The 27934-nt window shown below is 63.6% G+C and overlaps 2 protein-coding genes across 5 annotated transcripts; both read left to right on the top strand.

Annotated features, from left to right (window-relative positions):
- The first annotated feature begins 51 nt into the window (after window positions 1–51).
- Window positions 52–15902, top strand: CCDC88B (coiled-coil domain containing 88B). 2 transcript variants are annotated; one of them, XM_058526538.1, is made up of 27 exons: window positions 52–135; window positions 427–569; window positions 732–843; window positions 928–997; window positions 1074–1132; window positions 1222–1305; window positions 1389–1532; window positions 1736–1884; window positions 2038–2119; window positions 2255–2413; window positions 2916–3062; window positions 3211–3319; window positions 3431–3567; window positions 3650–4789; window positions 8076–8203; window positions 8281–8398; window positions 9091–9186; window positions 9273–9413; window positions 9992–10248; window positions 10587–10730; window positions 10892–11078; window positions 11185–11330; window positions 11583–11681; window positions 11872–12038; window positions 12552–12758; window positions 12920–12988; window positions 15804–15902. In XM_058526538.1, exons 1-27 carry the CDS (start codon window positions 76–78, stop codon window positions 15845–15847), a joined length of 4398 nt encoding a protein of 1465 aa, XP_058382521.1. In that variant the 5' UTR covers window positions 52–75; the 3' UTR covers window positions 15848–15902. The 2 variants fall into 2 exon arrangements, with proteins under 2 accessions (XP_058382521.1, XP_058382520.1); XM_058526537.1 differs by lacking the exon at window positions 15804–15902 and adding an exon at window positions 13834–13984.
- Window positions 15903–16054: 152 nt separating this feature from the next.
- RPS6KA4 (ribosomal protein S6 kinase A4) lies at window positions 16055–26596 on the top strand. 3 transcript variants are annotated; one of them, XM_058526539.1, is made up of 17 exons: window positions 16055–16138; window positions 16243–16314; window positions 17029–17247; window positions 17339–17454; window positions 18017–18124; window positions 18354–18434; window positions 18507–18610; window positions 18702–18852; window positions 21355–21519; window positions 23067–23195; window positions 23366–23499; window positions 23603–23696; window positions 24133–24306; window positions 24387–24581; window positions 24932–25091; window positions 25253–25416; window positions 25648–26596. In XM_058526539.1, the coding sequence occupies exons 1-17, from the start codon at window positions 16084–16086 to the stop codon at window positions 25840–25842; spliced, it is 2316 nt and encodes a 771-aa protein (XP_058382522.1). In that variant the 5' UTR covers window positions 16055–16083; the 3' UTR covers window positions 25843–26596. The 3 variants fall into 3 exon arrangements, with proteins under 3 accessions (XP_058382522.1, XP_058382523.1, XP_058382524.1); XM_058526541.1 differs by lacking the exon at window positions 16055–16138 and having other exon boundaries at window positions 16249–16268; XM_058526540.1 differs by lacking the exons at window positions 24932–25091; window positions 25648–26596 and having other exon boundaries at window positions 25253–25321.
- Window positions 26597–27934: the final 1338 nt, after the last annotated feature.

The raw sequence follows: 27934 nt of genomic DNA, 5'->3' as shown, positions 1-27934 counted from the left end.
CCCCCAGCCGGGGACTTCCTCTTCCTCTCGGGGCAGGTGTAGCTGCCACAGCGGGACCAACACCCTGACCCCGTCATGGATGGGGGCAAGGGGCCCAGACTCAGAGACTTCCTGAGTGGGAGCCTGGCCACCTGGGTGAGGGGGCAGGTGGGAGGGGTCTGGGAGGGGAAGTGAGCAGCAGAAAGGGGCTGGTGTTGGGGTGGGGGGATGGTGGGGCTGAGCTGGGGCCTGGGGGGAGCGGTGGGCTCAAATGTGGGGCTGGAGAAGTCCAGGCAGCTGTGGGGCAGGAAAAGGGGTCCAGAGACACTCAGGAAATTGGTGAGGAGGGGGCTGCGCCGGCTCAGGGGACAGGTCAGAGGCGCTCAGGAGTCATTCTGCTGGTGGGGGGCTCCCACCGGGGCAGCTGACCCGTCTCTGCTCCCACAGGCGCTGGGACTGGCTGGGCTAGTCGGGGAGGCCGAGGAGCCGGAGGAGGAAGAGGAGGAGGAAGGAGAGGGGCCCCTCTGTCCGGAGAAGAGGTTCTTGCGTCTCAGCGATGGGGCCCTGCTCCTCCGGGTGCTGGGCATCATGTAAGGGGCACCAAGGAGTGGCCTGGGGGCGGTGGCGAAAGGGCTTGAGGGGATGGGGCCCGGCAGTAGGCTGGGAGGAGCCTGAGGGGGTGGTGGGCGGAGCCTGGTTGAGAGGGCGGGTCCTCGAATACCCCTCCCACCCATCGCCCCCTGTGCCCACAGTGCTCCCAGTTCCCGAGGGGACCCTCGGATGATCAGGCGCCATGATGGTCCCACAGCCTGGCGAGTGCGGAACCTGAACCACCTGTGGGGCCGACTGAGGGACTTCTACCAGGTGAGGGGTCCGGAGGGCGAGGCTGAGCCTGGGACCCCCCTGCGGGAAGGCCCTTTTCACATCTCCCGCCCCCTCCTCCCCCAGGAGGAGCTGCAGCTGCTGATCCTGTCGCCACCCCCAGACCTCCAGACGTTGGGGTTTGACCCCTTCTCAGGTGCTCTCTCCCACCACCCCTTCCCGCTTCTCCCCCTCCCCCCACCCGTTAACCCCTTGTGGCTTGTGCCCCGCAGAGGAGGCGGTGGAGGAGCTGGAAGGCATCCTTCGGCTGCTGCTGGGGGCGTCAGTACAGGTGAGGTGGGGGAGGGCAGGGCAGGGTCCACCTCTGGCCGCAGAGTGGGGAGACTCCTGCGCCAGCCTCCCACCTTCTCTCCCGGGCAGTGTGAGCACCGGGAACTCTTCATCCGGCACATCCAGGGCCTCAGCCTCGAGGTCCAGAGTGAGCTGGCCGATGCCATCCAGGAGGTACGGCTTTGCACTGGCACCACCACCTGGGGACACCCTGCCCCCCACCTTCTCAGGCTAAACTGCTCTCCCTACCCACCCAGGTGACCCAGCCCGGGGCGGGCATGGTGCTGGCGCTGGCTGGGCCCGAGCCTGGGGAGCTGGCACTTCCGGAGCTGGAGACGCTGTCCCGGAGCCTGATGGGGACGCTACTGAGACTGGCGCGGGAGCGTGATGTGGGGGCGCAGGTAGGGGCATCGAGCACCAGGAGGAACGTGAGGTCCACGGGGACCCAGATGTGTGGGGGAGATGAGGGTTGGGGCCTAGGTGTGGGGTTGGGGGTCTTGGGCCAGCAGGGCTGAAAGAGGCAGATTCAGTTTGTAGGGGTTGGGGGTAGATGTGGGGGCATGGGATGGGTTACTTCCGACCCCTGACCCTTGACTCTCCACAGCGGCTGGCTGAACTGCTGCTGGAGCGAGAGCCAGCAGCCCCCTTGTTGCCTGAGGCCCCTGCTAGGACGCCCCCGGAGGGCCCCTCGCACCATCTGGCCCTGCAGCTGGCCAACACCAAGGCCCAGCTGCGGCGCCTGCGGCAGGAGCTGTGAGTGCCCCCCTCTGGGAAGGGGACCTGGCAAGAGAGGGGCAGATCAGGCCCAGAGCGGGGCGCCCAGCGCCACGGGTACGGGTGGGATCAGGCCTGGGAAGGGCTGGGTGTGGCGGGAATCCAGACCCCTCCAGCGTCCCTTCCCTCCAGAGAGGAGAAGGCCGAGCTGCTGCTAGACTCGCAGGCGGAGGTGCAGGGCTTGGAGGCCGAAATTCGAAGGCTCCGCCAGGAGGTGCGCTCAGATGCTCTCCGCCATAGCCGCGTACCCTAACCCTCTCCCCGCACCTCCCCCGTCCCATCGCCTCCCCCAACCCTAATCCCTCCGGCCCGCGGCTGCCCGTTCCCAGCCCCCCATCGTCTGGCCCAGGCCCAGGCGCTGTCGGGACAGGCCAAGAGGGCCGAGCTGTACCGCGAGGAGGCAGAGGCGCTGCGGGAGCGGGCCGGCCGCCTGCCCCGCCTGCAGGAGGAGCTGCGACGCTGCCGGGAGCGGCTGCAGGCATCCGAGGCCTGCAAGGGGCAGCTGGAGGTGAGGCGGGAGGCGGGGCCGCGGGGGCGGGGCCTGGGAGGGGGTGGGCCATGAGGAGGGGCGAATTTGGTCTAGAGAAGCGAGGGTCAGGCCTCATGGAGGGCACAGTCGCCGCTAGGAGAAATGGGTGAGGTGGTGTCTGGGGAAAGGCCCTCTGGAGGATGGGGCAGATGGAGGGGGAGGTGGGGCTGTAGGTAAGGCTGGGTCCAGAAGAGGAAGGTGGGCCATGTGTAGGGGAAGTGTGTCTGGAGAGAGCAACCAGCAGTGGGGGCTGATAAGCGTGATCTAAAGAGATGCCACCTTGAAGGGCAGTTCCTGGGAAGAAGGGGCGGGGCCTGGTGCCAGGGAAGTGGTACCCGGAGAGACCCTGGAGAGGGAGGGGGGAGGTGGGGCCTAGAGAGCCACAGGGTCTGATGGGGAGGGGGTGGAGGCAGAGTCTGTGGTCCTGGTGTGCTTGGGGGCAGGCAGCATCACAGCACCGGTTCTTTCTGCCCTCCCCCAGGAGGAGCGGGTGCTCTCAGGGGCTCTGGAAGCCTCGAAGGCGCTGCTGGAGGAGCAGCTGGAGGCCGCTCAAGAGCGCTGTGCTCGGCTGCATGAGACTCAGCGTGAGAACCTGCTGCTGCGGACCCGGCTGGGCGAGGCCCATGTGGTGAGACTGCCAGAGTGACCCCCGGTGACCCCAGAGGCCCCCGGGGTTCCCTAGTCATCCCTGTGACCCCTATTCCTTGTGACCTCGAGTGACCCAGACTTGGCCTGGCCGTGGTGGGGAGGGCTTGTCTGACCCTGCCTCCTCCCAGGAGCTGGACTCTCTGCGGCATCAGGTGGACCAGCTGGCAGAGGAGAACGTGGAGCTGGAGCTGGAGCTTCAGCGGAGCCTGGAGCCACCCCCGGGCTCTCCTGGGGAGGGTGAGCAGGGCCCTAGTGGAGGGGCTGGGGATGGGGGGCTGCCTGTGTTTTCCTGCAGCTCAAGTGGAGGTGGCTTCTGACTTCATCCGTTTCCCCTGGGTGTCACCCCAGCACCCCTGCCAGGAGCGGCCCCCTCGCTGCACGATGAAGTGCGGGAGGCAGAGGTTGGGCGGCTGCGGACCCTGGAGCGGGAGAATAAGGAGCTTCGGGGCCTGCTACGGGTGCTGCAGGGGCAGTCAGGGGGCCAGGTGAGTCCCGCCGGCAACCATCCCTGCAGGTCCTTCCAGGCATCCTCCTCTGGGCTTGACCATCCCTCTCTTGTGCCCTCAGCCCCCCCTGCTGGAGGAGCAGAGTGAGGACTCCACGGTTCCAGAGCTGGACGCGGCTCCCCAGACTTGCCTGGCCTCAGACCATGGCTCCCAGGGCTTGGTTGGCCAGGCAGGGGATGAAGGCCCCCAGGCCTTGGACCTGGCTCTTCCGGCATCAGACTCAGCCCTCGAGGGGTTAGCGGAGTGTTCCCAGGCATCGGATTCAGACCCACGGGTGATGGAGAGGCCCCTCCAGACGGCTGCCATGGCCCCCCAGGCCCCAGACTTGACGCCCCAGGAGTCAGGCCCCAGAGTAGAGACACAGGAGTCCCCGGAGAAGGCTGGCCATGGAGCTCCTCTCCAGACCCCTGCTTCTGTGGCCCCACCTCAGGGTCCAGAGATGAAAATTCAGGCCCAGCTGTTGCTGGGAGAGACTGGGGAGTTGGTTCCCGAAGCCCAGGGGCTGAGACAGGAGGGCCCTGAGAGCAAGCCCGGACCCTCGGAGCCCGGCCTCTGTGTGCAGTTGGAGGAGCAGGAGACTCCAGGCCAGAGGCCGGACCCACCCAAGGGGCAAACAGAGGCCAGAGAGCATGAACAGAGGCTGGAGGAGATGGTCGGGGACCCAGCCCAGCAAAGACCACAGCAGAAGCAGGAAGGGGCTCCTGGGGCCCAGGCCTGGGAGGGGCCGATCCCAGAGGAGATCTTGGTCAGTGGAGTCCCGGAGCAGGAGGCCCTCAGGGAGGAGGTGGCGCGGCTGAAGAGAGAGGCTGAGGCCCTTGGAGCTGAGCTGGAGGCCCAGGCCCGGAGGCTGGAGGCCCGAGGCTCGGAGGCTGCCCGCCTCTCTGAGGAGCTGGCTCAGGCGCGGAGGGCAGAGGCCGAGGCCCACCGGGAGGCGGAGGCCCAGGCCGGGGAGAAGGCCCGGCTGCGCGAGGCGGTGGAGGCGGCTGGCCGGGAGCTGGAGGCTGCCTCTCGGGAGCGGGAGGCGCTGGCAGAGGCGCTGGCAGCCACGGGCCGCGAGCGGAGGCAGTGGGAGCGCGAGGGGCCCCGGCTGCGGGCCCGGGCCGAGGCGGCCGAGGAGCGGCTGCAGGCGCTGGAGAGCGAGGGCCGCCGGCGCCTGGAGGAGGCAGAGAGGGAGCGCCGGGAGAGGGAGGCCCTCAAGGAGGTAGGTGGGGTCACAGCCGGGGTCAGGGAACGAGGTGCCAGCGCGGTTGCTAGGGATTTGGGTTATTCTTTCTATCAGCAGCCACGGAGTGCCCGGCACTGAGCTGGGCCTGGGGATAAAAAGGCGAAGTCCATTCCTGCCTTCCAAGGTGGGCCTGGCCTGGGACATGGGGCCTATGTCCCCTGCCTCTGGTGGGGTGGCTGTGGGAGGGGAGAAGACTGTGGGCATGGAGCCAGACTGCCTGGGTGCAAATCCTGGCTCTCTGACAGTTTACTCGCCTCCACCCTGGTGCCTCCTTTTGTAACACGGGGGCACTCTTCATGGCTGTGTCCGCCGGTCTTATGGAAGACAAGGGAGATAATGGAGAGAAGAGCCCAGTTCGTGCTGGGTGAAGCTGAAGACACATTGGTTATTAAGAGCAAAGTGCTGGGGCTGGCTCCATGGCTTAGCGGTTAAGTGCGCGCGCTCTGCTACTGGCGGCCCGGGTTCAGATCCCGGGCGCGCACCAACGCACCGCTTTTCCGGCCATGCTGAGGCCGCGTCCCACATACAGCAACTAGAAGGCTGTGCAACTATGACACACAACTATCTACTGGGGCTTTGGGGAAAAATAAGGAGGAGGATTGGCAATAGATGTTAGCTCAGAGCCGGTCTTCCCCAGCAAAAAGAAGAGGATTAGCATAGATGTTAGCTCAGGGCTGATCTTCCTCACCAAAAAAAAAAAAAAAAGAGCAAAGTGCTGTGGGAGCCCATGGGAGAGGGAGCTGATGCCGGGGTGGGGGGCTGCGGGGAGGGTTCTGAGGAACGGTCAAGATTTCATGAGGTGGGGAAGGACATTTCATCCAGAGGGAACAGCATGTGGAAAGACTTGAAGGCATTAAAGATGCTGAGGGGCCCGGGAGGAGTGGGGGACAAGGGCCGGAGTGGTAAGTATTAGTACTCCGTCCCCAGGCAAGGAAAGCTGCCCAGGGGTGTGGGCAGACCTATGGGTGGCTGGGTTTCAGGAAGGTCACCTTGGTGTGCAGGGGAGCCTGGGGCCATTCGGAGGCAGTGCGCATGATCCAAGTGGCAGGTGAGCCTGGCTGGGGCCAGGGCGGGGAATGGAGGAGAGAGGGGCCCTGGAGTCCCCCTTATGCATTCGTTCAAGCATGTAGACGGGCATCTCCTTGGCACCAGGCCCTGTACCAGGCAGCCAGCACACCCGGAGCTGGGGAGGCACTCACAGTCTGGGGTGGAGACAGCACCGTGTGGGGAGCCCTGGGGGTCCAGGAAGCACACTGGACTCAGGCTGGGGCAAGTCAGGGAGGGCTTCCTGGAGGAGGGGATGGAATGGCGATGAGCCAGGAGGCCACGCAGGCACCAGTTTGTAGGGCGGAGCGTGAGGTGGGGAGTGGAGTGAGGTGAGACTGAGAATTCCTTAAGCAGGGTTCCTATTGGGCAATTCATCTTCCTTCCAAGCTAAGGAGGAGTTTCAGCTTTTTTCATGAGGGCGATGGGGAGCCACAGAGAGTTTAACATGAGCAGAGTGGTCAGGTCCGCATGTTGAGAGGCCCCTCAAGGGAAGCGGAGGAGATGACGAGGCAGTGGGAAGGCTTTTCTGGCCAGTGGGGCCAGTGCTGTTGGGGAGGGTGTGCTGCAGACGAGGAATAGAATCTTCCAGCGGAGCACAGTTTCCAGTTTCATTCCTGTTGTGCAGGTGAGGATACTGAGATTCAGAGAGGAGGAGTAATTTGCTCAGAGACCCCTCCCGATGGAGAGGAGGGGGAAGCCACTGTTGGGTTGACCCGGGGTTAGGCATTGCGCAGGGCAGGCCTGGGGAATGTGAGAACTGGGAGTGCGGGTGAGAGGGTAAGGCCGAGAGGCTGTCTTTGGGGTCCCCTCTGTAGGAATGCTGTCAGGCAGACCTGAGTTATATCCCGGATCCCTTACTTATCAGCTGTGTGGCTTGGGGCAAGTTACGTAACCTCTCTGAGTCTCAGTTTCCTTACCTGTAAAACAAGAATAAATCTCATGGGATCCTGTAAGATAATGAATGGAGAGAGCTTGAGGCACTGAGAATGGGCTTCATCTGGGGAGAAGGCATGCTAGACGGTGGGCAGTGAAGGGGAGGGGAGGGCTGGTGAGCTGGAATAACCGGCTCTGAGGACCAAGGACAAAGGGGAATTTTGCGAGATTTCCTGGTGGAGGAGTTCCTGATGATAACTGGGTGTGGGGCAGGAGGAGGTGGCCGGTTGCGGGGGTCAGGGAACCAGGGGCGGAGGGGGTTGTCCCCATGGGCTGGGTGGAGGTCAGGAGGTACAGTGGAGGGGGCACTGAGGGCTGTGGCCAGGGCCTGGAGGGGGCAGGGCAGGGGTCTGGCCCGAGGTTCCAGTCTCCTTCATTCTTCGCATTCTTCCATTCTTCCTGCCTTCAGCCCTTGGGCTCTGGTGGCTGCTGGCCCGCAGGCAGCAGGGCCTCCTGGGACTCGTAGTTTTTCAGCAAGAGGCAGTGGCCAAGGGTGTCCGGAAGTGCAGTGGCCCTGGGGGAGGCCCGAGCGGGGTTGCTAAGCCAGGAAGATCAGAGCAAAGTCTCGTTGACTTGGTTTCCAGAGGCAGGATTTGAAAGGAGGCTGGTCAGAGTTGGCCCTTCCTGTGGTTTCATCCTGCCAGGGCCCCCGTACCTCAGAATGGTTTGACCTCCCTCCCTCTGGGGCCCACAGGCCAGAGGGGACCTCCTGTCCCCTCCCGCAATGGTGCAGCCCAACCGCCTCAGGAGCCTGGCCTGCGCATCACCGCCCTCACCCTCCAGCCGCCCACCCCCACCCCGCTGTGGTTAGGCCTGGCCCTCACAAGTTCCTGTCCCCTGTGGCCATCCCCCTGTGGCTGAGGGGTCTCTCCAGACCCACCTCTGCTGAGCCCCTCTTTCCCTCACATGGCCAGTCTGGCTTCAGCACGGAGGCCGCGTCCAGCTGTCACTGGGCACATGAGGACCCGTGGGCTCAGAGAGGTGAAGACACTTGCCCAGCGAGTGTCTGGGACTCCTGGCTCAGGGGCCCCCCTCACACCCTGCCAGGCTCACAGTCCTCGGCTCTTTCATACCAGCTCTGCCAGGTGGCCAGGCTTTGCTCCCATTTTACAGATGGGGGAGTAGAGGCCCAAAGAGTTAAAGATACTTGTCCAGGGTGACAGAGCAAGGACAGAAAGCCAGGTCTCCTGACTGTCAGGCCTCTGTGTCCGGCCCTTCCCTGCTCCCTGGGGAGGGTGGCAGTCTGTCCTTCTGGCCCTGAACCTGCTCTGCCTGCCCTCAGGAGCTGGAGAAGGCTGTGGTGCGCGGCCAGGAGCTGGGGGCCCGGCTGGAGCGTCTGCAGAGTGAGCTGGAACAGGCGGCTCTGGAGCGCCAGGAGTTTCTGCGGGAACAAGAGTTCCAGCACCAGAGGTGGGGCGTTGCCCGAGGGGCCGAGAGGGGCCGGCAGGGACTTGGGGAGGGGCGGATGTCAAGGCTTCTCCTGGCAGGTACCAGGGCCTGGAGCAGCGGCTGGAGGCTGAGCTGCAGGCAGCCGCCACCAGCAAGGAGGAGGCGCTGATGGAACTCAAGACGAGGGCCCTGCAGCTGGAGGAGGAGCTGTTCCAGGTGAGGCTGGCGGCCCGTCCCAGCCCTCCCTCCATCCGGGAGCAGACGTCCAGGGCTGTGTGTGCTCCCGTCCCACCAGTGCTCCCTCTGGTCATGCCCCTCCATTCTTCGCCAGTTGCTCACCATGTGCCCCCTCTTGGGGCCTGTTGGAGGGAGCACTGTGCTAAGAGTCAGGCTGACTCTGCCCAGGCTGTGTGGTCTTCTCGAGGCCCTGTCTCCCCCATTCCTCAAACGCACAGAACCCATGACTCTTCTCTGGGTGACTGTTGTGTCTCTCTTGAGGATCCTGCCACTTCCCGGTGAGCTCAGTTAGTCTGGGAAGTCGGTAATTGTTTCTGGTGCCCCTGCTGTGCATGGGCTCAGTGCTCAGTGCTGGCGTGTGGTGGGGCCCAGGACCAGGCTGTCGCCCTCAGGGGGCTCACAGTCTGCCTGGGACAGAGGCAAGGAAACAGGCAACCATAACCCAGGGGCCAGTGAGCAGCCAGCAGATGGCCTGGCTGGCACGCGTGGGGTTGGTCAGGGTTGAAACTGGGGTGCTAAGTTGCGGGATCCGGGGGAGGGAGAGGGATGGAGGGAGGGCGCGCAGTGTTAAGTGCTACTGAAGGGGAAAGGGTCCAGTGGTTTAAGTTCCTGTGGCCATTCCCAAGCCGCCACCCCTCCCCCGCCTGACCTCCCTGGGCCTCTGCTTACAGCTGCGCCAGGGCCCCGTGGGGCCGGGGCCCCAGGAGCAGGCTGAGCCGAGGATCACGGAGGCCCAGAGCGGGCGGCTCATCGAGGTGGAGCGCAGTGTGAGTGTGGGACCGTGGTGGGCACGGTGCGGGGAGGGGTGCCCCAGCGGCCTGGCCACTGCTAACCCCCCTCCCCTTGCGGGCAGAACGCAACGCTGGTGGCCGAGAAGGCGGCTCTGCAGGGGCAGCTGAACCTCCTGGAGGGGCAGCTGGGAAGCCTGCAGGGGCGGGCCCAGGAGCTGTTGCTGCAGAGTCAGCGGGCGCAGGAGCACAGCAGCCGCCTGCAGGTGGGTGGCGGCCAGGGTGCCCTGTCCCTGGCCACTTACCACTGCCCGTTGTCCCTTTGGCATCGTTTCCTGCCCCTTTCCCTGCCCCAGCTGCCCCTACATGTTCCTAGTCACGTGTATTGTGCCCTCTGACCCCAGCCACCCCGTTCTGCACCCCTCCTCCCCACTCTGCCCTCTTCCACTTGCCCCTCCCCTGACCCTGCCTCCCTCCCCTGTTCCTACCTGCCTCTGCCTCCTCCGGCCCCCACAGCTGTGCCCGTTTCCTCCCGTCCCCAGCCCTCTCCTGCACACCCAGCCATTAGTCCCTACGCTTTCTCTGCCCCACCCCAGCCCCGTCTGTCCCATCCCAGCCTGTGCCTCTCGCCCGGCCCTCCATGGCCTGGCACTGGTGCCCACCTCTGTGACACCTCTCCCCTCTCCTTGCCCGTTACCCTCTGCCTCGGCTCCCTGCTGCCCCCACCCCAGCCCCTGCCCCCTCCACAGCTCTCTCCTTGTCCTCTGCCTTTTGCTCCCTGTCCCCTACCCGCTGTCTGGCCTGGGCTTCCACCCCAGTGGCCCCGCTTTCTCCTCTGCCCCAGGCCGAGAAGTCCGTCCTGGAGATGCAGGGCCAGGAGCTGCACAGGAAGCTGGGGGTGCTGGAGGAGGAGGTGCGGGCGGCGCGGCGGTCCCAGGAGGAGACTCGCGGGCAGCAGCAGGCCCTGCTGCGGGACCACGAGGCGCTGGCACAGCTGCAGCGGCGGCAGGAGGCCGAGCTGGAGGGACTGCTGGCCCGGCACCGCGACCTCAAGGCCAACATGCGGGCGTTGGAGCTGGCCCACCGGGAGCTGCAGGGCCGGTGAGCCTCTCTGAGCACCCGGCTCCTCTCCCGGGCACCTCCTTGCCCGGAGCAGACTCCTTCGGCGGGTCTGACCCCATAAGCGCAGCACCAGCACCCAGCAGACCCACCTCTGCTTCTGTGCCCTCTCGTGCGGCCGGGCCCCCACACTTGCGGGGCAGCTCACTCTGGGGCTCATTGTCATTGGAAGTGGTGGGTGCCTGGCAGGTATTCTGCCCTCTGGCTTTCCCTGGGGGCCTATGCATGGGAGACGGCAGACCCCCAGGTCCAGACAGTCCAGCTGCCTGCTTGCCCTGGCCCCAGGTCCCTGCAGCCTTCTCAGCCCCTGTCCATCCCAGGCACGAGCAGCTGCAGGCCCAGAGGGCCAATGTGGAGGCGCAGGAGTTGGCCCTGCTGGCAGAGCGTGAACGCCTGATGCAGGACGGGCATCGGCAGCGGGGCCTGGAGGAGGAGCTGCGGAGGCTGCAGAGCGAGCACGACAGGTACCAGCCTCGGCTCAGCCGGTTCTCAGTGTTCCCATCTGTGAAGTGGGCTGGTGGTGAGCTCCCTGCGGTCCCTGTGGGGTCCAGCATGGCTCCTCTGGCCCTCATGAGGGGCCTGGGGGGTGCGTCCCCTTGGAGAGCGGCTCTCCTTGCCTCCGCAGAGCTCAGACGCTGCTGGCGGAGGTGACCCGGGAGCGAGGCGAGCTGCAGGGGGAACGCGGGGAGCTGCGGGGCCGCCTGGCGCGGCTGGAGCTGGAGCGGGCGCAGCTGGAGGCGCAGAGCCAGCGACTGCGCGAGTCCAACCAGCAGCTGGACCTGAGCGCCTGCCGACTGACCACGCAGTGTGAGGTGTGGCGAGGGATGGGTGGGGGATGGGCAGAGAGCAGAGAGGGTGGCGGGGAGCCACCCCGAACCCTGTTACACTCCCACCCGTCCTGCCACCTGCCCCCACCAGCTGTTGACGGAGCTGCGGAGCGCCCAGGAAGAGGAGAACCGGCAGCTGCTGGCGGAGGTGCAGGCCCTGAGCCGGGAGAACCGGGAGCTGCTGGAGCGCAGCCTGGAGAGCCGGGACCACCTGCACCGCGAGCAGCGCGAGTACCTGTGAGCAGGCTGCTGGGAGCTGGAGGGGTCCTGGAGGCCCCTTTGGTTGTTCACGGGGAGACACCCAGGGAGGTCCTGGGGAAAGGGCTGGAGCTGACCCCCTGGGGCCTGGGGCAGTGGCATTTCATCCAGCCACGCTGGAGCAGGTTGGCGTGTTGACAACCGGCAGGGTTGTACCGGCGTGTACCTGCTAACACCTGAGCTGTGCTCCTGCACGGCCTCACGCCTGCCTCCTCCTCCTCATCCTCCCAGGGACCAGCTCAACGCCCTGCGCCGCGAGAAGCAGAAGTTGGTGGAGAAGATCATGGACCAGTACCGTGTGCTGGAGCCGGGGCCCCTGCCCCGGACCAAGTGAGCTGCCCCTCCACCCCCCTGGGCCTGTGGTCCTCCCACTCTAGCCCCTGCCCTGCCCTCTGACCCCTGACCCAGCTCAGGTCCAGGCCCCAGTGAGGGTTTGCCTGGCCTTTGCCATCCCCGACATGGCCCTCTCGTCCCTCTTTCCTCCCTGGCCTTACCCCCTCTTGTGCCCTCTTGCCCCCAGGAAGGGCAGCTGGCTGGCTGACAAGGTGAAGAGGCTGATGCGGCCCCGGCGGGAGGGGGTCCTCCATGGGGGGCCGCGCCTGGGGGCCGATGGGGCTGGCAGCACCGAGAGCCTGGGGGGCCCCCCAGAGATGGAGCTCTCCGAGGGCAGGGAGGCGAATGGGACAGGTGGGTCTGGGGGTCAGGTGACCAGGGTGGTCCCACCCTATGTCCCCTACCCCCACCTGGCGTCTGCCAACGTCTGTCTCTCCCTTCCTGTGTGGCTTGCACAGTGCCCCCGCTGGCCTTCCCTGCTGTATTCCCCCCTCCCCTAGAGGCTTCCAGTGGCTCTTTGCCCTGCGTCCCTGCCATGGCCCTCTCGGCTGGCACCTCCCTCCTGCCCGCGCTGCCACCCAACCAGTCCTACCCATCCATAGCGGTGCCTAGGACCTCGGAGCCGCAGGGGCCTTTAGTGAGAGGTCATTTATCCCAGTCAGCAGAGGAGGAAACTGAGGCCCAGGGAAGGGAAGCGCCTTGCCCAAGGTCACACAGTGAGTTAGTGTCAGAGCCAGCACAGGGTCCAGCCTCCTGTTGCCACCCTCATCACCCAGACCCCCTCCCTGCCTCTGCAGCCTCCTCTCCCTGCCCCTGTGCAGCCTCACCCTGTGGGCTCTACACCCTCCCTGCCTGTGCATCCTGCAGGGTCCCCATCACCGGCACCCATGCGCCGGGCCCAGAGCTCCCTCTGCCTGCGGGACGAGACCCTGGCAGGGGGGCAGCGGCGAAAACTCAGCTCGCGATTCCCTGTGGTGCGAACCTCTGAGTCGTTCAGCCCCGGGGATACCCCCCGGCAGCGATTCCGACAGCGCCGACCGGGCCCCCTGGGGGCCCCCAGCTCCCATTGCAAAGGTGAGGGACGAGGGTCCCTGCCCCCATTACCCCCAACTCCTTGTGGACCTATGACCTGCTTGGGGGAGCGGGGCGTCCCTCCTGTCCTCTGTGTCTCCCCACAAGCCCTGCTCGCCTCTGCCCTGGCCCCGTGGCCCAGTGGCTGCTTTGTGTCTCCCCAGGACCTGGCGTGGGATGGGACGGCTCCATCGAGACCCTGGCGGAACACGAAGCAGATGCCAGCCGAGAGGGTGAGTGAGGGCCTGGGGGGGAGCAGGGCCCCCGGTGGACCTCATTCATCATTCACTCATTTGACAATGAGCCTTTACCAAGTGCCAGGCAGTGTGCTAGCTGGGGATACAGCAGGGAACATTCTGGTATGGGAGGCAGGCAGTAAACAATATGCATACAAATAATAATTATCTACCCTAGCCCTGTCCAGTAGGAATATGATGGGAACTATGTCTATAATTTAAAATTTTCTAGTAGCTTCATCAGAAAAAGTGAAAAGAGGTAAAATCAATGTTAATAGTATATTTTATTTCATTCAACATGTCCGAGCTGTTACCATTCCAACATGTAGTCAGTGTGAAAAATCTTGGATGAGATATTTTGTATTTTTTTTATACTAAGCCTTTGAATTCCAGTGTATCTTACACCCAAGCACGTGGCAGTGCAGACCAGCCACGTCGCACCTGCTCAGTCCCCATTTGGGCAGCTCCGCCTTGGAATCTCAGGAGGTGATAATGTTCTGGGAATAAAGGAGATCAGGATGAGGGAAATCAGGAGCGCTGGGCGGGGCGGTGGGGGGGTTGCAGTTTTAATCAGGGTGCTCGGGGTTGCGGCAGAGAGGAGGTGAGTTGGAACAAAGGCTTGGAGGTGAGAGTCTGTTGTGCTGACATCTCTGGGGAACGGTGTTCTAGGTGGAGGGAACAGCAGAAGCAAAGGCCTGGCATGTTCGAGGACTGGGGGAGGAGGGGGAGAGCTGAGAGGTGGTTAGAGGGGCCAAGGGTGGGCAGAAGGGGTGGGGCCCTGTGGGCACCTGGGATGCTGGGAGGCCCCCGGGGAGCGGCCTGAGCTGAGCCTTTGTCTCCAGGCCTCGAGGTGCAGGAACCGGAGAAACGCCCTCTCGCCCCTTCCTTCAGCCAGTGACGCCGCATGGATGGGGCGCTCGGGAGGGCCGCCGTCTCGCCACTGGAGTCTCAGTGGGGACCTCAGGCAGCCCAAGAACTTAGGGAGCCAGGGCACCTGGGGCGAGCCCCGGGACAAGGAGGCCTGGGCCCCCGGATCCCCCACGGCTGGCACTGGGGCCCTGAGATGGAGCCGAGATGAGCTTGTGGACAGGGGGGATGGCCAGCCCCAAGAAGCCGCTCCTGGCTGGGGCTCTGGCTCTGCGGTGCGGCCCTCGCTGAGGAGGCAGTCTCTTGGGGACCCCCCGGCTGAAGAAGGCAGGCAGGAGTGGGCAAGAGAGCCCCCTGCCCGGTCCAGGCGGGGAGTCGAGGACCATTCCCTGGGGACTGTGGCCTGGGCGCATCTCTGAGCCTGAGCTGGGACTGAGGGGCCTGAGAATAAAGCTGGGACGCACCCACCGGAATCTGCGCTCTGTGTCTGCTGGCTGTACCCAGGAGCCGAGAGGCAGCCCGGACACATGCGGCCTGGAGGCTTCTCTGCTGGTGGGGGGGAAGAGTCTGGGCTCTGGGATGTGGGGCAGTGAAGCCCCAGAGGCCTTGCTCCCCCTTCCCGCACACCCTCTTCTCTCCTCGTCCTCTCTCCCCCACCCCTTTGGAGGTGAGCCCCTCCCCAGGGAGTTCACAGCCCAGTGGGGTGTCACCTAGAGCCAGGGGCTGTCATCAGGGCCCCGAGAGGTGGGAGGGACATGGGGTCTCTGAGCGGGGCCTCTAGGATGATGCCCAGGAAGGAGGCAATTAGGCTGCGTGGCAGGACGTGAGTCAGGGCACCTGGGGCTGCCCAGGGGAGGGCGGGGCTGCCCGGGCTGGGGTGAGGCAGCCTGAGTCTAGGGGTGGGCAGAGCTGGGGGGGTGCCAGGCCAGCCCCCCCAGGGTGACCTGCAGCAGCCTGACTCGTGGGGTTTCCACAGCCCTCTGGGGGATAACCCACCGCCCTGCCCTCCTCTCAGCCTGAGCTGCAGAGGCTGGAGGGGTGGGAAGGGACGCCCTGGCCCCCAGCTTGGCCAAGCAGCTGAGAGCTCCCTCCCACAGGTCTCAGGGTGGGGGCTCTGATGGCTGCCCCACCCTGCTTGGTGGCCCCTGTCAGGGAGGGGGACGAAGCTCTGGAGGACAGGCCAGCCAGGGTCTCTGGGCTTGACAGGGAGAGAAGGCCACCCCTGTGTGGCTCTGACACCACTTTCTGAGGCCTGCTTTGGGCTCTGTGCTGGCACCGTGCCAGGCTTGGGGACAACAGGGGGCAGAACTACGTGGGGTGTGAGGCTCTGGGCCGGGCTGCGGAGGTTGGCTGGGACGTGTGATAATTTCACAGGTCCACTCAAAGAGATTGGGTTGGAAAATCTGCCACCCCTCCCTGCCAGGGGTCCGGCTTGGCTCTAGCGCCCTCTCAGCGCCCCCTGTAGGCGCTCCCTGGGAGGGAGCCCAGAGACAGGGCTGAGCCCCCACGTCCTTCCCTGGAAAGGCGCTTCCAAGCTGAGTGGGAGGCGCTGGGCAGGGGCTGTGCTGGCAGCAGTTGGACCAGTGCGGCCGTGAGGCTTCAGGCTGCTCCTCTGTTGAGATGAGGAGCTCCCCTCCCCTACTTGCTGCGGTCGAGGAGTGGTGAAGAAAGGAGACGAGCGGGTTGTGATTTTTATGAAATCCCTCACTCTCGCTGGTGGCTAAGAACTGGAGATGGGTGGCTGCCCGTAGGGCTGGCACCCCAGAGGGGAGGGCTCTAAAGCGCCTGGGTGGCCCTTCCCACCTTGGGGCACAGCTTTGGGTTTCTCATCACCTTTGGCATCAGCAGGCCCCCTGGGGGAGACACCTGGCTCGGGAGTGTACGCCCAACAGAGGCTCCAGGTTATCCAGAGACCCCAGGCATGTCTCCCAACGGGTGTTCGCAGGTCCTCAGGAGGGTCTCGTGGGGTCCCGGAGCGCACGGCCCTGACGCCCGTCCCCTGCGCCTGCGGCAGACAGGCCTGCCCCCGCCCACCCACCCGCAGCCCGGCGCTGTCACGTTCCAGCCGCCTGACTCAGGCCGCGCGGGGCGGGGAGCCGGGAGGTGGCGCCGGCGCCCGCCTCGGCCCCGGAGGCGGCACCAGGAAGCGCCCGCCCCGGCCGGAGCCGCCATGTAACCGGCGCCGCCCGGAGCCGAGTATCGCGGGCCCCAGCGACCTGCCCGCCATGGGGGACGAGGACGAGGACGAGGGCTGCGCCTTGGAGCTGCGGATCACGGAAGGTGGGGCAGGGGCGGCCGTGGGGTGCGGGCCAGGGGATGGCTGCCCCAGCCAGGCCTGGAGGGGTCATGCACTGGCTCGGCTCATTCACCCCCTGTGCCCACAGCCAACCTGACCGGGCACGAGGAGAAGGTGAGCGTGGAGAACTTCGAGCTGCTCAAGGTGCTGGGCACGGGAGGTGAGGACCCCCACCGGGCAGGTGTCCCAGGCACGGTGCCCTGGGCCTCCCGCCCGCACACCCGCCTGGGCCTGAGCCAGGCCACTGGCAATGCCCCCCACCCTTTCCCGGCACCATCCGCCCGGCCTGCCCCACCCTGCCCTGACAGGGTTTGCATGCCCACTCCCAGGGCTGGTCCACGTTGACATTGCTCCTCCCTGCAAGGTCCTCCCAGACTTGCCAACACGGATTTGCCAACACCCTCAGGGGCTTGCAGCCCTCCCAAGTGATTTGCACAGCTCCTCCCGTGGCGCTGATATGAGAACCCTCTCCCCCACTTTACAAACTCCCCGGCTCGGCTTTGCACATCCCTCCCCTGTCCGCATGTACTTCTGCCTCCCTTGCCAGGATCTGCACCCTCCTGCATCTTTCTGATCTTCCAGAGGTTTGCACACGCCCCGCCCCCACCCCTGTGCTGCAGGCCTCCTGGATTTGCATGCCCCCCAGGCTGGTTTGCACATCCCCCCCCCCCCCCCCCCGGTTTTGCTGAGCACCCTCCAGGGGTGTGCACACCTTTTCCTTAGAGGGCTCTGCCAGCCTTCTGCACACCGCCTCTCACCCCAGCTCCTTCCCCCAATTTGCACACCCTCCTGGGTTGGCATCACTCCCACCCCCACCAGTCTGCACCACCCTCCTGCTCACGGCCTACCCTCCACTCACTCGCTGCTCCCACAGCCTACGGGAAGGTGTTCCTGGTGCGAAAGGCGGGCGGGCACGACGCGGGGAAGCTGTACGCCATGAAGGTGCTGCGCAAGGCGGCACTGGTGCAGCGCGCCAAGACACAGGAGCACACGCGCACCGAGCGCTCCGTGCTGGAGCTGGTGCGCCAGGCGCCCTTCCTGGTCACGCTGCACTACGCCTTCCAGACTGATGCCAAGCTGCACCTCATCCTGGGTAAGGGCGGGCACAGGCTAACCTTGGGGGTCCTGGAGGCAGGGGGGCCGCCCCGTGGAGGCTGCTTCCTCACTTCCCCTCTGTACCCCAGACTATGTGAACGGCGGCGAGATGTTCACTCATCTCTACCAGCGCCAGCACTTTAAGGAGGCTGAGGTGCGCGTGTATGGGGGTGAGATCGTGCTGGCCCTGGAGCACCTGCACAAGGTGGGTGGGGACCTGGCCACCTGGCTGCCGCCATAGGGTCTGGGGGGGGCCTCCAAACATGGCAGCCTCAGGTCTCTCTGTCTCTGGGCTTCCTAGGTGCGGGGGCTGGCCTCGGTGGGGACGGGAGCTGCTTCCCTAGACCTCCTGGAAGGAAGGCCTCAGTGCTCCTGGGGGTATCCTTCCCTGCGTCTCCTCGAAGGGGCTTTCCTTGCACAGGGAACACTGGGCTGCCTCCTGGGGCCACGGCCACGGAACTTCCTCAAATGGAAACCTCATGTTTTGGCTCCCAAGGCCTTGAAATGGAGCTCTTCACACAGGCTTTCCTCTCTCTCTGGGACTCTGGGGCCTGCTCCCAGGGGGCCTCCTCATGGGGTCCCCCTTCCTTGCTTTAGCATCTTAAACGGCTTTTCCCAGTTCCACCCGGGCCCACTCCTGCACTGGAGATCCCGTTTTCTGGGGGGGCCCCCTTCTCCCGAGCAGGGACCTGGTAGAGGGACGTGAGCCGGAAGAGCTGGGGATGGGGTGGGGGAGGAAGGCTCATCGTCCCTCTTGCTCCTGCCAGCTGGGCATCATCTACCGAGATCTGAAGCTGGAGAATGTGCTGCTTGACTCCGACGGCCACATCGTCCTCACGGACTTCGGGCTGAGCAAGGAGTTCCTGACGGAGGAGGTGAGTGAAGGGTGGTCTCTGCCGAGGCGCCCCATCCCGGCCTTCTCCTTCCTGTCTCCTCCCGCGCCTGCCTGGTCCTGCGTGTCTCGGGGGTGTGGAGGTAAATAGACCGAGCCCCTGCCTTCAGGAAATCCCCCTGCTCCAACCCTCACAAGACCAGCGAGTGGGTTTTGTTATTCTGAGCCTCGGGGGCTGCTGGGGGTCCAAATGGGTCCTCTCATCCTCCCAGAAAGAGCGAACCTTCTCCTTCTGTGGCACCATCGAGTACATGGCCCCCGAAATCATCCGCAGCAAGTCGGGGCATGGCAAGGTGAGCAGGCAGGGAAGGGGGTGGGGGCGGCAGGGGCAGCTGCAGGCCCTCACCCTGGCCCTTCCCCGGCAGGCCGTGGACTGGTGGAGCCTCGGCATCTTGCTCTTCGAGCTGCTGACGGGGGCCTCGCCCTTCACGCTGGAGGGCGAGAGGAACACGCAGGCCGAGGTGTCCCGGTGAGCGGGGCTGGACGCGGAGGGCGGACGAGGGACCTGGGCAGGGCTGGGGGGGGGCTCACTGCCCCTGACGCCCCCCCAATCCTCCCAGACGGATCCTGAAGTGCTCCCCTCCCTTCCCCCCCCGGATCGGGCCCGTGGCGCAGGACCTGCTGCAGCGGCTGCTTTGCAAAGACCCCAAGAAGCGGCTGGGCGCGGGGCCCCAGGGCGCCCAGGAAGTCAAGAACCACCCCTTCTTCCAGGTGAGGCTCCTGGCTCGCCCCCACGTCACTCTGCACACACCCGGGCTGGGCTGCTGCTCTGTCGTGGGACCGGAGGGATGCTCTGAGACTGCCCAATTTCACTTGATTTAGAAACCCCCCCAGGTGAAGCAAGCTCGTCTTCTCATCCGTCTCTGTTGAGACTTGCAAGATGTGTTCCCGGGGGAAGGAATGCTGGGTTCATTGACCGTCAGGGCTGGCAGGGACTTGAGACTGGATTCATCAGTCCTTTCACTGGACAGGCTCAGAGAAGGGAGGTGACCTGCTCAAGGTTGCACAGTAAATGGTGTAGAGCTGGGCACAGACCCCTGATCTCCTGTTGGCCCAAATCAACTCTAAAATCACCCTTACGGCTCCTAGCGTCCACCCAGGTGTTTTGTTCTTTGTCCCTGTATGGCCTGTATGCCTGGAATTCAGATGGACAGTCGCTCAGCCACGTGGGTTTTGTTTGCGTAAGTACACACACAGTTAGAATGCAGTGTAGACAGAGTTCCTTGTAGACAGTCTCCTTGTGCGACCTCGCCGGCGTGGCCGCCATGCGTGGCCAGTGTCATTGCCCAGTGGGACCCTGTAACACTGTAATAGTGAACATCTACTGTGTGTCAGCCCTGTGCTCGAGTTCCTTCATGTCACCCTCAGAACCATCCTGATGGTCCCTATCTTTACAGATGAGGAGACTGAGGGTCAGCGAGGTTAAGTAACTTGCCCAAGGTCACCCAGCCAGGAAGTGATGGGGCTTAGACTCAAACCCCGGTCTTGAAGGCCCATGCTCTTCACTGCTGTGTTCTGTGGACATGTGGGCATCAGATGTGCTGCCTGGCTGACATCGTAACAAAAGCGCCCACTTATGGGCGTTCATTGTGGGCCAGGCACTCAGGTACCCTGCTGCGAGTGCCATCTCCTAGAATCTTCCCAGCAAATACCCACCTGGAAGGGCCCTCGGAGATGCCTTCTCAGACAGGACTCTATGTCTCACAGTGAAGATGTCCCTTTGCAGGGGAGATGGCTGAGCAGTGTTTCCTTAAGTGAATGCCCCAACTCCACCCTGAGCACATGCCGGGCCCTGGGTGCTGGGAGGGGGTTGACCAGTAGTCTTACTGGAGAGGCCCCAAGCTCTTCGAGGCCTGACACTCAGAAGGTGTGCCCTTCATTCCCACTTCTCTCGAGACAGCCTCTTTGGTGACAGCAGTGCTGACATCCCTGCTGTCAGAACCCGGGCCTTCAAGTCTAGATCAGCCCTCTTGGCTGCAAGTCCAACTCAAAATGGTGACATCCATGGAATAGAATTTGGCTGCTAACAGAGATCGGAATGAACAGTGGTCTAAACAAAATAGAGGTTTATTTATTTACTTTCTCACATAAGAACTCCAGAGGTTGGCAGGCCAGGGCTGCTGTGGTGTCTTCATGAATCCAAGCTCCTTTTTTTTTTTTAATGCTCCTTCATTCTTAGCATAGAGCCTCCATTCCCAGGGTTGCCTCATAGTCCAAGATGACTGCTGGAGCTCTTGCCATCTAGGCTGCTGTCCAGGCAGGACGCAGGAGGAAGAAGGAGCGGAAGGGCAAAAAGAGCACTTGCCAACTGTTCACCCTCCTTTTGAGGCTCTTTCTCTGGATTCCCATCTCACAATTTTTGCTTACAAGTTATCAGTCACCCCTACCTGCAAGGAAGTTTGTAAAATACTGTCTTTCAATTGTGCATATTGCTTCCTGGCATAAAATTGGGGCTGTGGTACTAAAGAAGACAGGGAGAATGGGTGTTGGGCAGGCAATGAACGGGCTCTCCCACACTAGCTTAAACATAAAAAGGCATGTTTTAGCTCCTATAAGTGAAAAGTCCAAGGAAAAGTGATCTGACTTCAGGCAAGGCTGCATCCAGGTGCTGAATCTATGTCCTTTAGGAATTTCCTTGTCTCTTGGTTCTGCTTTTCTGCACAGGGATTTCATCATTAGACCCTGAAGCAGTTCTAGGCCAGTATCTTCCCAGATTTAAGTCAAGTAGGAGAAGGAGATTTGTTTGTTTTGCACGCCAATTCTATTAAAAGTCCCAGAATTGACTGAGTGTGGTGGAGGGGTGATTCTCCAAGGGAGATAGGGATTGTGTTATCAGAGGGAGAGAAATAGAAGCTGGGGAGGCAGGGGCCGGCCCCGTGGTGTAGTGGTTAAGTGCGCGCGCTCCGCTGCTGGCGGCCAGGGTTCGGATCCCGGGCGCGCACTGACGCACTGCTTGTCAGGCCATGGCTGTGGCAGCCTCCCACACAGAGTGGAGGAAGACAGGCATGGATGTTAGCTCAGGTCCAGTCTTCCTCACAAAAATAATAAATAAATAAAATAAGAGAAGCTGGGCAGGCAGGAAGAACAGCTTCCCACCCCAAATGCCACACAGACTCTTGCCTCACCGAGGAGCTGCCCAGGGAAGGTGGCCTAAGCAGAGAGGGGTTTCTACTTGCTGCCCTTTGACCCCCAATCTCTCCTTCCTTTTTCCAGGGTCTGGATTGGGCTGCTCTGGCTGCCAGGAAGATTCCAGCCCCATTCCGACCCCAGATCCGCTCAGAGCTGGATGTGGGCAACTTTGCAGAGGAATTTACTCGGCTGGAGCCTGTCTACTCACCTCCTGGCAGCCCCCCGTCTGGGGACCCTCGCATCTTCCAGGTGAGTGAGAGCTCATGGAACCCCGGTTCCAGGAGGCAGGATGCTGCTGCCAGCCTCGGCCCTGGCTGGCCTACAGGCACCGCATGGACCCCGTGTCCTCACCAGGAGTCAGCGTCTCCCCCAGACCTCTCCACTCGGGGGATACCTAGAGTTGTCAGTTACAGAGACCGCCATGGCAGGACACATCTTTGATCCTTCCTCTTTAAATTTCATGTTAATTTCCCGTCTAGCCCATCACATCTCTTTATTGTTATGTAAAAATATTGTTTTAAAGTTTTCACTAGCTTGACAATGGCAAGAGTGCTATGTGTATATGGTGGCTTTGCATGCCCCTTGGCATACCACATCACATTCCTGGAGGCACAGCACGCCCCCCCCACCCCCCTGCCCCAGTTTTAGAAGCTCAAGTCCTGTAGGACAAGTCCAGACTTCTTTGCTCGGCCTTCAGGGCTCTGCAGGATGTGGTCCGGGCTCAGCACCCTAGCCTCAGTGCTCACCATTGTCCCACTTGGTGCTCCAGCAGATTGAACTGCTCAAGCTTCCAGAACACACCTCTGTAGCTTTGCACATGCAGTTCCCTCCACCTGGCAAGTTCCCACTCGTCTTTCAAGCCCTGTTGTCCAGCGCTGCCCCTGTGTGACATCCTCCCTGCTCCCCTGACCCTGGGTGCCCTCTCCTTGTACACCAGCCCTCTGCAGACAGCACCTCCTTCTGAGCAGTTTGCCAGGTTGTATCCTGACAGCCTGACTGAGACTGCTTCCCTGGTCTGGAAGCTCCCAGAGGGCAGGGACTGTGTGTTTAATTTCTGTGTCCCTGTGCCCAGCGTGGGGGCCTGGCCTGTAGGACATGGTCCATACATATTAAATAAGAATAGGCCAATATCAAGTATGGATGGATCAGTCCCCTCTGTGAAGAACTTACAAGTGACAGCTCTATGCTTGTTCGCCCCTCCATCCAGAGTCTCACAGTCCTAATGAGAAAGTTCTTTCTTGTGACTTGATGGTTTCTTTCATTCATTCATTTAATGATTCAAAAATATGTATTGAGTGCCAGGCCCTGGTCTGGGCACTGGGGATGATTAACTTTGGTTTCTCTTTGCATTTCCTCAGTAGCACCCCTTGCAGAGGAGGCCAAAGTTTGATTCGAAAGGAAGGAATAAAGATTTTTTGTCCTCAGTGGGTAGAGTTGAATTCTCATAAGCTAAGTGTGTGCTGCCAGGCCGCTGCCCTTTCATGCATTCGGTGCCTCATTTTCTGGGCTACTGCATTGTGCCAGATGAAGCCCTTGGCATTGGGGGGGGCACTGTGATGAGAAAGGTGGGGTCACAGACTGGTGGGGGGACAGACAGGGCCCCAAGTGATCATAGAACAAGGTGGAATGAATGTCCGCACATCCTGTGTGCACCAGGATGCAAAAGCATCATCCTCCATTGCCTCTTAGTCCCGGGTCTTCCCTCCGCCCACCCTCCTCCTGGCCAGGTCTGGGCCTTCACCTGAACCTCCAGCCCCCCGACGCCCATCCGCCCCCTACTGCCCTCCCTCCACCAGGGATATTCCTTCGTGGCGCCCTCCATCCTGTTTGACCACAACAACGCAGTGATGACAGATGTGCTGGAAGCATCTGGTGCTGGAGACCCGCCGGGCCGGGCAGCGGTGGCCAGGAGCGCCATGATGCAGGTGGGTTGGGCCAGGGTGGGGAGAAGGGGTCTGGGCCCGCAGACTCCGGACCTGGCTCCACCGTGCGCCTGCTGTGTGACTCGGGTGAGGTCTGGCGCCTCTCCGAGGTGGGGCGTGGCGTGGCCGCCAGGCTCCCGGGGGGACCTCTGACGCACCCGCTTCGCCCCCAGGACTCGCCCTTCTTCCAGCAGTACGAGCTGGACCTGCGGGAGCCCGCGCTGGGCCAGGGCAGCTTCTCCGTGTGTCGCCGCTGCCGCCAGCGCCAGAGCGGCCAGGAGTTCGCGGTCAAGATCCTCAGCCGCAGGTGGGCGGGCCCGGGGTGGGCGGTGGGCGGGCCCCGGCGGGGCAGAGGCCGGGGGTCGGGGCCGGAGGTCAGCCGTCCTGACCCCGCCTGCCCCGCCCCCCAGGCTGGAGGCGAACACGCAGCGCGAAGTGGCCGCCCTGCGGCTGTGCCAGTCGCACCCCAACGTGGTGAAGCTGCACGAGGTGCATCACGACCAGGTGACGCCCTCCTGGGTGGGGGCGGAACGCAGGGGCGCAGGAGGCTGCCCGTGGAGGGCGGGGAGGAGGACAGGAGGCGGGGCCTGAGGGCGCGTGGGAGGGGCCTGAGGATGGGGCGCGGGGCGTGAGGGGACCTGGGAGGCCAGGGAGGTGGGGTTTGAGGGGAGTAGGGGCTGAGGATGGCAAAGCGGACTGAGGATGGCCAAGGGGGGCGTGGAGGGGGGTAAGATTAATGGAGCGGTTAGGGTGCCAAAGGGGCGGGGGCCTGGAAGGCGGGGCCTAAGGGTGGTTCTTGGGGTCGGGGTTCGGACATGGGCGGGGCCCCATCTGGGGGTGGGGCTTGATGGTGACCGCGGGGCGGGGCCTGGGTGGTGGGCGGGGCCGGCCGGGGTCGTGGGTCGGTGGCCGGTGACCGTGGCCCGCGCGCCGCCCGCAGCTGCACACGTACCTGGTCCTGGAGCTGCTGCGGGGCGGGGAGCTGCTGGAGCACATCCGCAAGAAGCGGCACTTCAGCGAGTCCGAGGCGAGCCAGATCCTGCGCAGCCTCGTGTCGGCCGTGAGCTTCATGCACGAGGAGGCGGGCGTGGTGCACCGCGACCTCAAGCCCGAGGTGGGCGCAGGGCCTCGGCGGCCGGGGAGGGCAGCGGCGCGGAGGGGCCGGCGCTGACGGCCGCCCCGCCGTCCTCACAGAACATCCTGTACGCCGACGACACGCCTGGAGCCCCGGTGAAGATCATCGACTTCGGGTTCGCGCGGCTGCGCCCGCAGAGCCCCGCGGGGCCCATGCAGACGCCCTGCTTCACGCTGCAGTACGCGGCCCCCGAGCTGCTGGCGCAGCAGGGCTACGACGAGTCCTGTGACCTCTGGAGCCTCGGCGTCATTCTGGTATGGGCCGGGCCCGGAGGAGGGTGCAGGGTCGCCCGAGCCTGGGGTCAGAGATCTTCCTGATGCGGGGCAACAGGGACGCCCGAGGCAGGGGACAGGGGTCGTCTTGGTAGCGGTGGCAGGGTTTGGTTTGATGCTGGGGTCAGAGGTCGTCTAATACAGAGGCAGGGTCGCTCTGGTACTGGGGTCTGCGCATCCGAGTATTAGGGGTCAGAGGGTCCATCACGCATGGACCTCAGGAATTATCCTCGTGGAGAGGGTGAAGGGTCCTGTGGGTGGGCTAAGTCAGGCTCCCGGCCTCCCTTGGCCCCGCAACCCGGGCCGGTCTCACTTTTCTCCCCACCCCGCAGTACATGATGCTGTCGGGGCAGGTCCCCTTCCAAGGGGCCTCAGGCCAGGGCGGGCAGAGCCAGGCGGCCGAGATCATGTGCAAGATCCGCGAGGGGCGCTTCTCCCTTGACGGGGAGGCCTGGCAGGGCGTGTCCGAGGAGGCCAAGGAGCTGGTCCGAGGTGCGGAGCCGGAGGTCGCAGATGGTTGGGTAGGGGGAGGCCATGGGGCACGGGTCCTGGTTGGGGGACTGGCTGGGGAGGCGAGGGGGGCTATTAGGGTCTCTCTGGGGTGCAGCCTCCACACACGGCCCCTCCCCAACACTCCCTCGCTCCGCCTCCAGGGCTCCTGACTGTGGACCCCGCCAAGCGGCTGAAGCTCGAGGGGCTGCGGGACAGCTCGTGGCTGCAGGACGGCAGCGCGCGCTCCTCGCCCCCGCTCCGGACGCCGGATGTGCTGGAGTCCTCGGGGCCGGCCGTGCGCTCGGGGCTCAACGCCACGTTCATGGTGAGGGCGGGGCTTGTGGGCGGGGGGCGGGCCGAGCCTGGAGGGGCGGGTCTCCGGAGCCCAGAAAGGTGAGGCCTCTGGCCGGTCGGGGCCCTGACCTTTCGGGAGAGTGGAGGCCAAGGATCTGTTGGCCTTGACCTAGTGGGATGGGAGGGAGGGTCGGGGATGGGGCCGAAGCTCGGATCTGGAAGTCGAGGCCGGGCTGGGGGCTCACCCCCTCCCTTCCGCCAGGCGTTCAACCGGGGCAAGCGCGAGGGCTTCTTCCTGAAGAGCGTGGAGAACGCGCCGCTGGCCAAGCGGCGGAAACAGAAGCTGCGGAGCGCCGCCACCTCCCGCCGCGTCTCCCCCGCGCCCGCCGCCCCGGGCCGGGCCCCCGCCGCCAAGGGAGCCCCCCGCCGAGCCAACGGCCCCCTGCCCCCCTCCTAGCCCCCGCCACTACGATCCCCCTTCCCCCGTGGGGGCTGTGACCTGGGAGCCCGGCTCACTGCCCCCCTGTGAGCCTCGGGCAGCGGCTCCGCCCCATCCCAGGGATTGTCTCCCCCCGCCTCCCACCCGCTCCCAGACAGAGCAGAAATATTTTTATAAGCAGAGAATTTTTTATGTCTTACCAGATAGAGTTAGAGATGCAGGGAGGGAGGGGGCCTGCTGGGAAGTGGGGCGTGGGGGGCCCTCTGCCAAGACACTGCCTCATCGGGTGGAAGGCTCTTCTCCCCAGGGCCTGCTCCAGCAGGGAAGGGCTCCTCCCCAATTTCTAAGCACTGAGTTGCCACAGGGAGAAACTGGGACCTCTCCCCCGCCCTCCCCTGGGGCCCTGCTCTTGGGAGGGGGCACCCCTCGAGTTGTCACTTTATGGACTGTCTGTGCAATTATGTCCACCAAAGACCTGTGTTGGGGGCGTTCAGGAAGAGGCCCTGGGGGACCCCCAGAAGCATTTCTGCCTCTCTTTATGTCACCTGCTTCTCCCCTATTGGGGCTAAGGAAGGAGGTAGGCGGACCCCCTAAAATGGGAGGCCCCCTTCTCACCCACCCCCTCCTCTTTGGCACAGCTGCCCCTGGCTGGGGGAGGGGCCTGGGGAGGGTCTGGGCTGGGCATCCACGGTCACAGCCTCAGCCCATCCAGGCTGTGCCTTTGACTTTAAAATAAACGTCCACCCAGTGCTGTGTGTGGCATCTGTGTGTGTGTGTGGAGGGGTGGGGGGCAGGGGTCTTGGGGCAGACAAACTCCAGGCCTGGGGCCTCAGAGAGGAGCGGCAGGGCAGACTCTTCTGGGATAAGACAGTACCCTTTGTCCGTGGCTTTTGACGTGAGCAGTAGGAGGGCCAAACAGTCATCTGGGTGTGTATCTGGACAGCTCTGCCGTGTATCATTTAGGAGTCTGTTGGTTGTAAGTAATAGAAAACCCAACCTAAACTTGCTTCAGCTGGACAGGAATTTTAGGCTCTTGTAACTACACAGTCTAGGGATAGCTTCAGGCAAGTCCTGATCCAGACGCCAAGACACCATCAGGACTCAGCTTCCCAGTGTCAGCTTTTTATTCTGTTTTCTTGGAGTTGTTGCAGTCTGGAGGACTCTGCTTTTGGCCCCAGGATGGGTGCTGGGCGCTCCAGGGGCTCCAGATTGAAATCTGGTGATAAAGGGAGCCTTTGTTTTATAGCCATCCCTAGGGAAATCCCAAGAGTGCTCTGATTGGCTCCCCTTAGGTCATGTGCTCATCCTGACCCAATCACCGTGGCCAGGGATGCAACGTGCTGATTGGCTGAGAGCTGGATCATGGCCTCCCCTCTGCAAGCTCATTGGGTGGAGAGCAAGAGGAGGGTGGGCCGTTAGAGAGAGGTCAGTGGGACAGGGCTTGGTGGCCGTGGGTGGTGGCAGTGAGGGAGAGTGTGAGTGCCTGTACTCATGGCTCTCCCTGCGATCAGTGCGGCCCTGTCAGGGAGTGTCTGAGGCTCCTCCCTGTGGGGTCCCTGCTGGGTGGTTGTGGCCTGAGCACCTTCTTGGGCAGCCGAGGTCAGGGCCACATAGTGTGGATGTCCTGACAGCCCCACTCCGGCCTGCCTGGACACCACCCTCGTCTGCCTCCAGGTCTCCTCTCCCAGCTACCCTCATGGCGGGCCTTCCGCTCCTGTTCTGAGGTTTGCCTCTTAGAGGAGAAGGTACCTGGAGGCCTGGGGATCTGAGCCGGGGTCCCAGAGATGCCGAAGTCAGGGCAAAGCCAGGTGGACCTTGTGAGCAGGTGGTAGCCCCATGGATGTGGACCAAGGGCAGTTAGGTGGCGTGGCTGTGTCCCATCCTGGAGGTCTGAGGGGAGGGAGGGGCGGGGGCGAAGCATCCCTAATTCTGACTCCAGTTTTGCTGACTGTGACTTGAGCAAGTCCCTTAACAACACAGGCTTCCTCGTTTGTCAGAGGGGGTCACGTGGCTGTCAGGATGAACCAGAGAGGAAACAGATGTGAGAGTGTGGTCACTCAGTCACCAAGTATTTACTGAGATTCACTGAGGTCTTCCGATGGGCGGGACC

This window comes from Diceros bicornis, chromosome 31 (assembly GCF_020826845.1).
Source record: "Diceros bicornis minor isolate mBicDic1 chromosome 31, mDicBic1.mat.cur, whole genome shotgun sequence".
NCBI lineage: Eukaryota > Metazoa > Chordata > Mammalia > Perissodactyla > Rhinocerotidae > Diceros > Diceros bicornis.
The sequence above is the reverse complement of the archived record's forward strand: the minus strand, read 5'-3'. Positions and strand labels throughout refer to the sequence as shown.